The sequence below is a fragment of the Scleropages formosus genome, chromosome 12 (assembly GCF_900964775.1).
Source record: "Scleropages formosus chromosome 12, fSclFor1.1, whole genome shotgun sequence".
Classification (NCBI taxonomy): domain Eukaryota; kingdom Metazoa; phylum Chordata; class Actinopteri; order Osteoglossiformes; family Osteoglossidae; genus Scleropages; species Scleropages formosus.
This window is the reverse complement of record NC_041817.1, coordinates 18,245,683-18,261,291: the sequence shown is the minus strand read 5'-3', so window position 1 is coordinate 18,261,291 and position 15,609 is coordinate 18,245,683. Positions and strand designations below refer to the sequence as shown.

Sequence of the window (15,609 nt, the reverse complement as noted above, 5' to 3'; positions counted from 1 at the left end):
AAAAGGTTATAATACATCGGCTCTTGCGGTGCCTTCAAGGGAAAAATGTAACAAATGCAGAAGGTGTGTGTCATCGTGGTGACCGACATGAGAACAGAGTCCTAACATTTCAATGCACTTTTGTCCAAAGCCAGCCTTTTATATTTATTGACTCACCTTTACTTTCAAACTTAATTATTATTCAGATACAATAAGCACAGTTAAGTGTCAAGTCATAAAATGTAAATTTTCGAAAGATGGATAAAGTCTCCAGATGCATGTTGAAGTGAATCATGTGGGTCAAGGGAGGTGATTCATTAAAGAATGGCAAGCAATTTAGCCAACTGTAATCCTGCTCCACTGAAAGACTTCTGTGTTTAAATGTCGTCTACTGCTAATTATTCTTAGCATGTCGAACCCTTGGGAAGCCCAGAATGTATTGAAATAGAACGCAAGAACACCTCTGATTAGTTTGCACTTCATTTACAGTATTCACAGGTCGGTGGTTCTGCGCTAATCACAATATTATTAGTGTAGCTTAGTCAATAGCAATGCTTATCGTAGAGCACCAAAGATCAAATCCCAGCTGCAGGGGTTTTAATTTCCGCAAACAACTGTGACTGTCAGGGCACTGGAAGTTCTTACTGCAGGCCAGGGGTATAGAGGGAAACAGGCTCAATGTTAATATTCACCCCTTTTTGCTTCACCCAAGTCACAGCTGGACAAGTATGACATTAAAAGTAGGATTAAGAAGTTAATGTTCAAATTACAAGTTAAATAATCTTGAGAGTGTTTCATATTTCTTAAAGTATCAATGTCACAGACTAGATTCTGTGGATTTTCCAGTCTAGAATACTACATTCCATATTTTGCTTAGTACTATCACCTTTACAGGTTGATAAGTCATTAACAATGGAATTTGTAATAGATTAAAACACAGGAGAATTCATCTCATTTTATTAATTTTAAATTCCCATAGTTGAGTATTAGTTATGTCATTAATATTGTTCCTTTCACTCCTGCAGTATTAAAATATGTTACATTGAATAAAGATTGCAGAGGGGGTGTGGTGGTGCAGTGGGTTGGACCACAGTCCTGCTCTCCGGTGGGTCTGGGGTTCGAGTCCCGCTTGGGGTGCCTTGCGACGGACTGGCGTCCCGTCCTGGGTGTGTCCCCTCCCCCTCCGGCCTTACGCCCTGTGTTACCGGGTTGGCTCCGGTTCCCCGTGACCCCGTATGGGACAAGCGGTTCTGGAAATGTGTGTGTGAATAAAGATTTAGTTTCTAATTAATTTTAAATAATTTATTTTTCATTAATAAAGTATTTTCTTATTCTAATATACTCTATTTTAGCATCGTATCATTCAGCTGGTGGACACTGTATATACCTAGATATTTTGTGGTTATGTTATAATTAAAGGCGAAAATTCTGAGTGCAGTTCCAACTAAATATACGTGGGCATTTCTCGGATAATTGGCCATTCGGAAAGTACCGTAGTGGCGATGAGGACATACCAGGAACATTACTGAGGTTTGTTTTTTTTTGCACCAACATTCTGTACAAACAGTTCGGGGAGGCTACATCATCACAGGTAGCTAAGTAATCTTATGTGGATATTTGTGACAAAATGAGTAACATCCTTGGGTTGTCAGTGTTGTTCATATTTAGTTGAATGCATCAGTGTTTTATGTGAATATAAAAAAAGTAATCTGTATAACACACAACCCAAAAAGTGTGTGATTTAAGTAACTTGAGTCTGACCTCTGACAAGTGTAGAGCTTGCATATTATGACTTGTTTAGTCAATGTCGTTTTCACAGAAGCTGAACAGTGGCATCAACCTCTCCCCCCACCTGCAGGAACTACCTTGGGTTGACACTTGTAAAGCTCCAGCCACTCCCCCACTGTTGATCTGTTGTGCCAATTCACGACGTTCATAGTGTTTATATGCAGTTTTCCCTTCTGTTTTAAAATGTAAATTAGATTTTGCCAATGCCACGTCTTCATCCAGCCACATGACAACTGTGAATACAGAAGTACTTCTTAAAAGTTGGCAAGTTAGGAGGAGGGGGAAAATCCCATTTTCTGTGCGACAATTCTGCTCTTCATATTTTCTTTTGGCTTTTTATCGGCTTGTCAACGGCTAGGATAGGTCTTCAAGTCCACAGCGTAATATACAGCACGGTATTGGACAGTGAGAAACCAAAGACAGATGGTGTGGACGCGGCGGCTTTCTTCCATGGTGATTGCTCGTACAGACTCTGGCCCTTCCCTGGTCCGCCGGCCACAGAAATAATGAACTGCTTCTCCTTGGCAGCCTCGCTGTCTCACCCCTCCACCATCAACAAAAGCCATCTAACAAAAGCTGTATTTTATTGCCAGAGAGGCTACGTCTTCCAGCTTTGCTGGATCCATTAAGCTCGCCTCTCCTGTTAACAGGCAGTTTAGACAGCATTCACAGAGATGTGGCATCCCAAAATGGATCACGTAGGTAACACGGGGGCTCATGATCCCTCTGCCTACCATTTGGATCAGTTGTGTGTTGAGTGGTGTTGGCAATGTTGGGTACTCAGGTTAAATCGCACTGCCAGTCTGTCTGCTTTGGGTACTAGGTTGTGACAGTGGTTAAGGATATAGCCAAGTCCCGGTGGGGATCTGGCTGTAGTACTGCTGAGTCAAGTCCTTGAATTGCTCCAGTAACAAATTCATATTGTTCAAATTGTAATTCACTGGATTAAACCATTGACTAAGCACAGTAATAATAATAATCCACTGTGTGTTTAATTTCATTTTTCTCACAATGGGAGGGACATTTTCTGCTCTGCCATAGGGTACTTACTAGTCCAGGAAGAGGAGGTTCCTGATACAACTGTTCCCAGGTTTATGTCATAAGTCCTCTTCACAATCACATTTTTTTCATGAATTGTTGACACAAAAGTGATTGTGCTGGATTCCGGGTATTCCGGATGCCACATTATAAATTATGTTGTTAATAGCTGCATTTAAATTTAGACTTAGGCCTTTGCCATTGCCCAAGCTGAGAAATTGGTTTTAGTGCTTATAAACCTATGAAGACCCCTCGAACAGCATTTGAAAAATATGAATGATGGTAGGTGATAGAAGATGGAATTATTTCTATAAAACCAATATGGGTGCCCAATTACCCTAAGCCTTTCCACAAAGCAATTGAACTGAGAATATTATGACAATGATAAAGTCAAAAATGTACTTCCTGACAGCCATAGAAATAACTGCCATGTCTGGCAAGTTGCTGAAATGTGATCATTTTCTTACTTACCGAAATATTCTACATATAAATACTTATGAAAGATGTGTGAACTTGTCCCTAGCACTTTTTTTGTTAGATCTTTTTTTTAAAAAAAAAAAATTCCCTTTAATTGGGTCAATTAATTTTAGAGAAACAAACTCGTTATGTGTAATGTGTTACATTCGTGTCAGTATTCAAATATTAATGACTATGGTGGTAATGAATGTGAGATGACTTTCAAAAACTGAAGTATTATTGATCAGATGGATCCAGCTTTCACGTTATTCCGTTCTAAGTTTATAATAACTGGTCTCCGTTTTTCACTGTGTTATAATGGCATTAACTTGTTCAAGCCAAGATGATTTTGGAGTTAGTCCACATTCTTTCATTAGAACAGTTGGCGTCTACTATATTTCTGTGTTTCTATGATTTTGGGAAAGAAGTCGTACTCTGCTTTGGTGTAAGTTGTTTAACCTTTGTTGTCATGGATTCTTCTTGTCAGGTGACCCCAGGTAACTCGCCATTCATGTGCAGATGGGGTGCAACTCAAAATACTGTATATTGTCTTCAGACTTTGAAACCTAACCACTGAAGCGGTCGCGTATAGCCTACAGACAAAATTTTATTCAAGTGAATAGTGTGACAGTAACTGAGGACGTGTCAGTAAAGATATACTTCATATTTTCCATTTAGTTCATCAGTAAATTTGAGTAGTATTCTGCATAGTATTGTAGTATTTTTTTTTTGTCTCCTCTGTTCTGGAAGGCTGGAAGCAGAAAGGCTGTAGGGCATTCATCCCTACAGAGCTGGAACCCTGTTAAAGCTACTGCTCACTCAACAAATAGAGAGGTGTATGTAATAAAAAGTGGCCTCTTGGGCTTGGTATCTAAAGTCTGTGTTGAGTGTATTTACATAGAGTGACTTGGGCAATATATTTACACGCACAAATACATAACCGCTGCTGCTGTGGATCCGTACTACAGTGCAACCTACTTCAGGTGCAGCACAATACTTCCCTATCCTCTGCTTTGACTTGCCAGTCCGCAGCCGATCCACAAAGATAACACACAGGTACAAGTGCTGTGTGAATCCACCCTGATTGCCTTTGACCGTAATTAGAAGAGCATGCAGTGGTCCGAATTTGTTCTTTTGGGTTTCCATCCTTCTGCCAGGCTTTTGAATGCCCCTTTGTCCTCCATCAGTTATGAGGTACACTAGCTCCTACATCTTATTTGAATATAAATCTGGTCAAGGAAAGTAAAGCACTCAGTAAGAAATTTTCTCCCTCTCATAACATATATAGCTAGGAGTTAATGTATGTATGTGGAAATTTCTTAAAAATATTTAATTATTTTGGCCTTGTCCCACTCTCTGGCAGGTCTGGGGTTCGAGTCCTCCTTGGGGTGCCTTGTGACGGACTGGCATCCTGTCCTGGATGCGTCCCCTCTCCCTCCAGTCTTGCGTGTTGTCGGGTTAGGCTCCGGTTTGCCACGACCCCACTTGGGACAAGCAGTTTCAGACTGTGTGTGTGTGTGTGTGTGTATATTTAATTGTATTATTTTCTCAGCAGTTAATGTACTGTTCTATGTATGTCACATACTAATGAAAGGTTTTTATGAAAGCTTAGCTGTTCGCTCAAAGAAGGATCATCTAATCATGGCTCAATGAATTCACCTGTAGGAAAATGTCCATCTGTAAACCATCAACACAGACAGCATATAATGTGTAAAGAAGGAGAAATAATGAGACAAAAAGATAAGTCTGGAAATCTCGGCGGGCCGGAGGAACCAATGAGATCTGCATGAAGCTCAGTGGGAATCTTTGTCAGATTGGCCGTAAATGGAAAAGGCAGAAGTGGGATGTGGCCGGTCTGACATGCGAATCGAACCATTCCCCGACGTGGAATTAATCACAGAAGTGGGTCAGGCTCATTGTGAGACGAGTGCAGACCTCCCGGGAGCCAGGCATCTTGCTCAGCTGTCACTGAATGGAAAACCACACCCGAAATGATTCGCATCCCAGCACAGAGTTCAGAATGGCAAATTTTCAGGCTCAGCCGCTTGGTCAAAATGTGCCCCGTTTACTGATCGGACGCAATTATTCAAATTAATATTTGGGTATAATCTCAAAAAATGTATCTAACAATTGATGATCTGGTGATATCGATGATATTGTTTTGCAGTGTACGTGTTCCTGTATTTTTATAACTATCATCAGGGCATAACAGGGTACAGTGTATGTTGCAGCAATCCTACAGATGCAATATATTGTAATATACTGCACACGTCAGAGTCAAGTGTTACTAAGATGTGAGAGTCTGGAAGTTCACACCCATATGATGACCCAGAGAGACTAATCCAGGTCCACTCAATGGAAGACAGTTAGCTGACAGTAGAATGACAGCAGGACACCTTCCAGCACCATGAAATTCAATCTCCACCCTTTCCCTGGTCTCCACTGAGCTCTGGTCATATGACTGTAGCCATACAGTTTATAGTATATAGCTGAAAGAGGAAATTGTCCCCACGTTGTAGGAAGTAAATCTGCGGAATATAAATACAAGAGTGCTGTCAAAAGCAGATGATCCGATTTAATTATAGTACTTTGGCTCAAGAGACCAGTGACTTTGTCAGGGAGTGATGAGGGGTAAGTGAAAGAGCTGAGCCGTGGGGAGGCGATGAGTCTCTGACGACCCAGCTAAACCCGTTCCAGCAGAGCAGCAGATGGCACTTGACACATTTTCAAATTAAAAAAAGAAAAGGTCCAAATTCTCCCAACCAACCACACATGCTGTAACAAAAAAAAACTTTAAATTTCCTACGTTAAATTCAATTAAACTCATTTTTGTGCAGTGCCCCTCCTATCAGATTGTCTGAAGTGTCTAACGTAAGATGCAGAGAAGTGGAGAGAGACATACAGCAAGAGGCATTGGCAATGACAATGACACACGGTTAAATATAAGTGTGGAGAAAATGCCAGAAGGGAAGAAAACAAAACCCTCAGGGCTGGTGCAGGAGAAGAAAATCTCTGGGGTTTTCAAGGAGAACTCACTGCCCATCCCTCCAGGACATGTGATCATTACATGCTTGGAGTCTGGAAAACATGTTTAGCTTGTCTTCATCATGGACCAAGCGTTCAGGGCACATTTCAACAGAGTACTTATTGCTGTTGATTCTTGCCGATTGCTGACAAATGGAGAGCCAGTGCCATGTTTCTCTAAGGTATGGAGGTGGCTGGAGACTGAAAAGGACACAATCTGAATATTACCAGTGCTCCTGAGATGGTATTCCTTGCCTGGCAGGGCAGGAAGTGTCGACAGTTAAGAACTAAAAAAGGTGCTGTGGACTCGCCTGGAGGAACAGGTTGCCTGGTGTCTATGCAGCAGTCTTTCAGCGCACTCAGATCTTCAAGACTTCCCAGACTCGGGAGTTTTGTAGATGCATGCGGTGTACCGTTGACTCTCATTGTTAACGGAGAAAGCTGTCACCGTACAAACAGATTGTTGTTTATTCTAGCTTCTTTCCGACAGTTCTTGCCCCTCACTGACAAAAGCATGTTCTCCTAGAAGAAACTTCCCGAAGCGGTGACAAGTGGTGACAGGACTTGTTGACAAGAAAATGCCATCTCCTATTACTGATACAAGTGGTTGGGTGAGCAAGTACAAAGTACCAACAAGTACAAGTACAAAGAACACCAGCTTACTGTTTGAGACACAAAGATAAAATTTTTTATTGCAAAACAACATTTCAGTACCTTTTCGTGAGATGAAAGATGAAGATCTAGAGACAGGCCTTTTTTTTCCTTCTACATTTTTCTTTCCTTATGGAGCTGTTTGACGTCTTTATTGCTCTATTACCGCTACCCATTTTAACCGGTGAACGGATCTAAGGTTCAGAGAGATAGTGGACTTCTAATAGTGTCAAGGACACATATTATTATTATCATCTTCATCATCATCATCATCATTATTATTATTACACTTTGTATTTTAAAATTTTTTAGCTGGTATTAAAACTATACCCACTCAAGAGTCCTCTTGAGAGAGGGTATAGCTGAAGGTCCTGGGTAGGGGGTAAATTCCAGGATTTTGGTTACTGTTAAGGTTGTGTGGTCTAGACTAGCCCAAGGAAAATATCTATTAATCACCTTAACAGTGATACAGACTAATAATAATAATAATAATAACAATGTATTGATAGGTTAATAGGCTAATAATAGGTCGTTGTTGTTGTTGTTAGTCAACATTTTATCCAAAGCCATTTTACCCATTTTGCAACATACTGAATGACCTATGAAAGAATCTGAAATGTCACCATGTACCTTTTCTTGTGCTAAATATAATCCTGATATCCCCATCATGACTCTTTACAACCCCCTCCAGGGTTCACACAGACCCCCAGCATAGAATCACCAAAATGCACCGCAGTAAATTCTCATCTCTGTAAACTCCATTTTCCAGCAGTGCGTCAGCGAGCCAGGGGACCTTGTTCCACTGGGGATTGCAGGGTAAAGGGAATGAACACATACGGTGGAGCTGCTGCACTTATCTGTCTAAATCCCACTCAGCCGACTCCTCCGTCTCTATCAGCGCCCACAGAGTGAAGCCATTGACAGCAAGAAGGAAGACCAAGTGTAGGTCTAGTTGCTGTTAAGCCCTGAGAGATCCATCTTTTCCCGGGCGATCCGGCTCTGGACAGCAGAACAGAGTAAAGCCTTTCAAAACAAAAAAAAAAAAAAGCAAATACTGTTATTCTAGCGAGAGTTTTGACTGAGAGGGCAAACGCCAGTTTTATTCTCGTAACAGATGTGCACATGCATGCTGCAGTTTTAAACTTTGCATTCGGAAAAGCTCCCATGTCCACCTCCCTTTCTGAAAATCAAAAGTTGCTTATACAGTATGTGTGCAATAAGTCCTTATTATTTAATGTCTATGTCATACATAATTTGATTATATATGATGATGATGTCAGTGTGATGGCCAGTCCTTCCAGCTATTAGCCTCCCCTGGGAAACTCTTAGTCTTGGCTGGGTGAAAGCAAAAGGATTTGTTGTGATGCACAGGGCCATAAACTGCAGAGGAGGCAAAACATGCATAATTCTGTTACCCCCCACAGGCTGATATCTGCTTGTCATTCCTCCCGCATATCTACCCGCTCCGTACACCCTCACCCCCACCCACCGTTCTAGGACACAAAGCTGTATATGTCCTGTGAACAATTGTGCAGCTATGTGAATGACTACTTGAACGATTACTCAAACGATCCTGTCGGTGCTCTGAGTTTCAGAGGCCGAAGAGCGGCTTCCAACACCTCTCGCCAGCCACCGGCCGCATGGGGGAGAGCGGGGAAAGCGAGCGCGCTCGCAGCAGCCTGTAAGCGAACGCTCCGATGACAGCGTGTTCAAGGTGCACCAGAGGGCTCAGTCTTTGGGCTGCCGGTGCCTCTTTCTGTTACTCGCTCTTCTTCCAGTTGTTCACGTTCGGGCCAATTAATAATAGTGGGTGCGATTGTTGCCTTGCATTTAAAGGACCCAGGTTTGAATCCAACTGTCGCTGTAGTAACTTTAATTAATATTCTGCACTTACCCTCATTTGCTCCAGTAAAAATTAAATAATGGTTAATAACAGCAATGTTGTAGCTGTTAACAGTGACCAATTTATCTAATCTAGTTGTCAAAAACATGCTGCTTTTTTAAAACCGGCATAAGGCACTCAGCACAGCTGGTTTGAAAACGATAGTTTTCTCACTGTCCCCAGTGCTGCCCTATGCTCCACTGTACTCCATGCAGACCCCTAAAGCCCGCCTGTTATACAGGTCCCGGAACCCACTTCCCTGCACCACTCCTATGTATTCCCCATCCTTTATCCGTACCCTGTACCCAAATTGGATTTGTTCAGCGGTATTTCTCCGTCCATGACACGTAGTCTTGTCTTTGATATAAACTAAATGTCCTTTTCTTTTAACATTGTAAACAGACGACGGTCAACACGGGAGGAGGCCGTTTTTCTGCACTTTATGGAGGGCATTTTCTGGAGGGCAGTGTAATCAGCCGCCTCTTGTAAAACAATCTGCGCATTAGTTTACTTTGAACCGCGGCCTTCCGATGCGTATTATAGTCGCCGTTGATTAAAACCTTGCCATAAGGTGTGGATGGAAACAGTAGGGTCGCCTCTCCAGCGGATGCATAATTAATGAGGGGGCTCTTTGATTTCCTCACCAAAGAGCCGCCGGTTGCCGCGACCGCAGGAAGAGCCGCATCACAGGCGTCGGCGGGCCGCCCTGGCACACGCAGGGTTAAATCCTCGAGGTTAACGCGTTGGAGCAGCGTGGCGAGGTACTCCGCTCCCTTTCAACAACCTGCTGCACAGCGCATATTAAACTTTAATGTTAATGCTCGCAGCGCCTGCTGCCAGAATGCACAGATCACCAAGGTCACAGTGTATTAAAGCTCTGCCCTCTCCCCGTCTCGCTCTTTTTCCTTCTCCTGGAGTTCCTGCACCATCTTGTGGCCACCGAGTAAGAACTGTAGTAGACCCCACCTCAGCTTGAACGTTCGTGGCAATCAGTGTAAACAGGAGGGTAATTTGTGTCAGGAAGTACATTTTTTACTCCTCGCAATAAACCCACTCATTCTCAGCTTACCTTTGTTCCCACTACCTTGATAAAGCAAAGTTTGTATGAAATCATGAAAATGGCATCTGCATCGCTTTACATTGAATGAAATCGCTGAATATTTCACTTCTGGATACAAAACTGCTACGTTGTTTTGGCCACCTTGCAATGTTAGGTTGGTTAACCCAACTACTGTACTTACAATGTCTTACCCATCTATTTATGCAGTTGGGAAATTTTAACTGTACCAATTGGGGATGCATAGCTTGCATTTGCACAATTTTTTATCATTTTAGTGACAGGGCCACAGAAAGCACTGTAGTTAAGGTTACGTTCTCAAGTTGTAATACAACTGAGCTCCAGCTATGTAAATGGGTTAAGTATAATAATAAACGTAATAGCAATAGTAGCAGGAAAATGTGGATTTTATTATATACTGATGGATTAAAATAGCCTAAAAATAGCCTAAATAAGTCCAAAGGTATTTAATGCTAATTGATGGCCATTGAAAGCCACACAGACGCATCGCAAGTGGCACAGCAGCAGGACTCTCATGGCATCCTGTCCCAGCTCATCGCCTTCTGTTAGGCCATTTAGAGACCCAAGCCTCTTAGACATCCTCCAGGAAATGGGGAGTTTGGTGAAGCAATCCCCCTAGGTCCAGGGCTTTGGGACCTGGTGGGTCACTATGCTGAGGAGTTCGAGAGGCACCGTGGAACAGAAAGTAATTCCTTCCGCCTCTTTCGTTCCCAACCAATCGACATTAACAACCACTTGTCCCGAGTGGGGTTGCAGCAAGCCGAAGCCTAGCTGGCAACACAGGGCGAAAGCCCTAAGGGGGAGGCGCCACACCCAGAACAGGATGCCAGTCCAACAGTCCAATGCAAGGCACCCCAAGCAGGGCTCAAACCCCAGTCCCATCGCACAGCAGACACTGGCCAAATCCACCGCACCACCACGCCCAGTTTTGTTCCCATTTAGGTATAATCCCACCTCTGTGTCTTTTGGCACTGTGGAATAAGGGGCATTGAGCAGCACAAAGCGGCTCAACACTTGTAGTTTTGGACATGTTCAAATGGTCTTCTTCATTCCAGCTACCTGGTCAGCCTGATAGGGTCCATTGTTTGGGAATCCCTGTGGATTTCCTTGGAGAACAGTGGGTGCATCCCTGTGGCAGGAGTACCACAAAAAATACCGTGTGATGGCCTCTAAACTCTCTGTGCCCATTATCGTCCTCCCACACAACCCCCACAGCATTCACCATCATGACAGTGAGATGTTGGAAGGTTGAAATCAAACCCCAGGCCTTCTTGAATCCTGGCTGGAGTCCGATTTCAATCGAACCTTGTCATCAAGGAGCTCGTCCTCACATCGTAAGTCACGTATCGCAAACACAGCATTGACAGCCGCTTGTTTACCTCCCGGAGGACAGCCGGGTAGCCGGGTATTTGCGGCAGCACGCTGGGACTGATCGGTCCGTAAAACGTTTCATTTATCCCGGTCACATCTCACTCAATCACCTGCGCTGAGCATTCTTCTTCTCTTTCTTCTTCTCCAGCCTTGTCCTAACCTGCTCATTACTTCTCCTTTTCCAGTCAACTGACCATTCATGCTTACAGGTTTAATTCACGTAATACGGTGTTCTGAGAACAGCAGCCTTCAAAAGAAGTAAAACTAGAGCTGCAAGGTTACAGCTTGAGTCCAAAGCCTCAAATGAGACTTGCTGTGCTCCCCAGGAATTGTGTAAATAAAAAAAAATAAGTTACATAATCAGACTGCGTAAGAGGGCTGTGATTTTCTGCCAGGCAAAGGGAGCAGATAGAATAGCAGCAATAGAACTGAATCTTGTAGCTGTGCACCGGAGTAAGTAATTAACCAGGAATATTTCAGTAAGGTCACGTGAGGCCTTTTGAAGAGCACCTCATTGATGCAATAGCAAAGAGTTGTTTTGAAGAACGACTTGGTTCACTAACAGCCGGCACTGGGCTTTAAGAGGCGGGAGGGTACTGTATATTCTGCGCGTGTACACGTGTGCGCTCACTGTGAAAAGAAAAGACGGCTTCTTATCATTCTTATTGCTGCGCCACGAGAGAAGTTGTTGTGCCTCATCGGGCCCAGTGCTACAGCCTCGCTGAGCTCTCATGCCTGCAGTGATTTATCTACAGTTCGCACCCATAAGCAGTCACCTGTGTCTTCTGTTCAAACTCTGTCTGTTACCGCAGCCATCGCCAAGACGGCAGCCTCCCCCCCCCACCCCGACGGCACGACATGGCATTCCGTGGATCACTACACGGGAAACACAGTGGAACGGCACAGATAGGGATCAGTCTGTTTGTCAGCGGAGTGTTCCGCGTTTCATTAATATCCATTAGCACCATAATGAGGCACGGCGATAAACAAACATGGTGTCGGCACGGGGGATTACTCGGTTTATGGAATTCGTTTCGGGATTTGTCTTTATGTAGAAGTTACATGATGCGGTGTTTCGAAACTCAGTGCTGAAATGTTATTAGCTGTCAAGAGATATTTGAAAATGAAAAATGAGTTATCTGGAAGAATTACACAAATATCTGGCCGCCTTTCTACATCCACCGTCGAAGACTTTCCACGTGTTTAGATCAAACATTGTGTCATATTCTGTGTGGCTCCTTGATCATCCCGTCGCCCCAATGACAGTGAAAACTGTAAGAATGTGTCTTATGTTCATGTTCATATTAGCAAGGTTCTTAAATCTCCTGCTCTTTTCTGACTCAGCTGATGGGTTTGCTTTCATCCCACTAATATGAATGTGCGGAAGTGCCTGTCAGTACAAACGTGCTCGTTGTAAGTGTTCCCCTCTTTCTTGTTTTTGTCTAGGTGGTGGACATAAAAGAGAAATTGAAGCAATCCAAGAAGTTCTGGTCCACTCTGCCTGATGGCATCTGCAAACAGGACAAAGTGACTGCTGGAGAAGCCAATGAAGAGCAGTGCTGGAATGGACATTCCCAGGGAAGGTAAGGGCTGCGCACATGTAGAACAGGTAAAGGTCAGGCATGTAATGCATGCAGATTCGGTACACATAGGACAGGCAAGGAGTGTGAACTGACAAGAGAGAGAATCATGCTAATTTGCAGAATAATGATCACTAGCTACTTTTAATGAAACATTAAATGAGACAGTTGGTCTCTCAACAAGAGTGGGCGGTAGAACTGTGAGGAAGAAGAGTGCTGGAGTTTTCTTTTCTTTGTAGGTTTGGGGTGTTTTGTTGTTTTCTATTCTTTTTTTTTGTGTGTGTGTGTTACAGCATTGGCCATGACCCAGACAATTTTTATCTTAATGGTAGTTTAATAAAAGGCTAATTTTGGAAGATCCCTGTGGTCTGATGGTGGCCACTTCCACCGAGTAAGCTACAGCAAACAGGACAGGAACAGAATGGGTACACTCAAGTAAAATAAGGGTTCAGTAGAGTTGGGACAGGTACAGAATGGGTACACTAAGGTAAAGTAAGGGTTCAGTAGAGTTGGGACAGGTACGGAATGGGTACACTAAGGTAAAGTAAGGGTTCAGTAGAGTTAGGACAGGTACAGAATGGGTACACTCAGGTAAAGTAAGGGTTCAGTAGAGTTGGGACAGGTACGGAATGGGTACACTAAGGTAAAGTAAGGGTTCAGTAGAGTTAGGACAGGTACAGAATGGGTACACTCAGGTAAAGTAAGGGTTCAGTAGAGTTGGGACAGGTACGGAATGGGTACACTAAGGTAAAGTAAGGGTTCAGTAGAGTTAGGACAGGTACAGAATGGGTACACTCAGGTAAAGTAAGGGTTCAGTAGAGTTGGGACAGGTACGGAATGGGTACACTCAGGTAAAGTAAGGGTTCAGTAGAGTTGGGACAGGTACGGAATGGGTACACTCAGGTAAAGTAAGGGTTCAGTAGAGTTGGGACAGGTACGGAATGGGTACACTAAGGTAAAGTAAGGGTTCAGTAGAGTTAGGACAGGTACAGAATGGGTACACTCATGAGAGGCTAGAAAAAGATTCATCATCTATGTAATAAGGATTATACAGTCTCGATAGGGCTTAACCTGAGTAAAATCATTTATCTATTTAGTTAATATGCACCTGAAGTGGGTCAAGATGTAATTTTTTTAAATTGTACTAATTGAACTAACTCCCCAGAAACATCACTATAGGACATTTTTACTATTACAAAGGTTAAATGTTTTGAAAAAAGTTGATAAACTTCCCATATCAAATGAAAGAAAGATTAAAAAAATACCCTCCACCCCCCCAACCGCTCTCTAAAGCGTTTACTGAACAGGAGTCCGAGTTTGAAATGACTGTGCAAATCCCACCTCCAACTTCCACTCCCCAAGAGAAAAAGGTTTACTGCTTGTTCTCGTTTTGTTTCATGCCTTTCTAAACAGAATACTGATACTGCTGCACGGAACTAATTGTGGGAGCTGCAGAAACGCCGGACAAATGAACTTAAATGTAATTCTGTCCCATAGGGGAGAGGCAAACTGCCACGATTACATTTTTCACATTTATTATTCAAGGTTTCTAAAGGGAAAAAAATGCTTAGCTGGATCTTTTCTGAGGCCATTGCTGTTAAAGAACTTTTTTCCAAGGTTTGGCAGTGATGTCAGAGTTAGATTTTGGAGAGGTCCTGGGGCTTAAACTGGAATCAGTTCCCTAATGGCTTCACCACCTTCTGGCAAATTATCTTACGGTAGTGAAACTGATATTTCAACACTTTGTGTGGAATACATGGAGTGGGAATGGTTTAAACTAGTTAAGGTTTACTATTATCATTCATATACAGAAAATGTCAGAGATGTAAGTGTTCCACAAACTATATTGTGTATACTGTGTTATTATCTGAGTGAAGTGTAGTTTTTCCAAATAAAAAAATTGCTTCTGACTTTTTGGATGACTGAGACTGTGCTGAAATCAACACGGTCTGATGGAGGGACACCGGCTATCAACACACCCATTAACATATCTGCCTGCCTTTCACCTGAAGGACTTGGGTTCAAATCCCACTTCTTAGTATAGTATAAGTATGCAATTTACTTACCCAGATCTGATTCAGTATTTCAAAAATTTTCCAGCTATTTAAATGGGTAAATCATTGCAACAAAGGCGTGAGCTAAAAAAAAAAAAGTGTAATATTGTAGCTATACACAACTTTATTATTATTTCAAGGTATTTTCCTGAGGTTCTGAAGGATGGTCTGACCAACCAGCTGAACAATCCAGAGGTAGAGGTAGACATCACCCGACCAGACACCTTCATCCGGCAGCAAATCATGGCTTTGCGAGTGATGACCAACAAGCTGAAGAATGCCTACAATGGCAATGACATCTTCTTCCAAGACTCCAGTAAGTCATCCCCTCAGTCAGTATTTGGTTTCCAAGTGACACTTTCATCAAAAGGAGCTGCCAGCTAAATGTTCCTCCTCGTAGTAAGTTATATACCATGTTTAAGGGTACAACAGCAGAGCCCCTCCTTTGATTTTTATCTCATTACTGGTTACAGGTCTTTCTGTAAACACAGCTATTGCCCTGATGGGTATATTGAACAAGATGGGGCAACATTCTAAATCAAGTTGCAGTCATATTTGTAAAAGACACATATCTCAAAAGTAACAAACAAAAAGGCGAGGCCACGGAGTCTTCTGTCAAGTGCTCTTCAGAGCTGTCGATAGTCGCACTGCAGTGGGAAGAAGCGTGACTGAGCGATAAAGCCTTTGATTAAGTGCGAGGTATGCTTG

The 15,609-nt window shown here is 42.9% G+C and overlaps 1 protein-coding gene across 1 annotated transcript in view; it reads left to right on the top strand.

Annotated features, from left to right (window-relative positions):
* LOC108928527 (glypican-6-like) overlaps window positions 1-15,609 on the top strand; it is a 179,170-nt gene that overhangs the window by 162,122 nt on the left and 1,439 nt on the right. Inside the window, exons 8-9 of the mRNA XM_029256581.1 lie at window positions 12,714-12,850; window positions 15,042-15,217. Coding sequence (XP_029112414.1) covers window positions 12,714-12,850; window positions 15,042-15,217 — 313 coding nt within the window. The remainder of the gene's footprint in view (window positions 1-12,713; window positions 12,851-15,041; window positions 15,218-15,609) is intronic.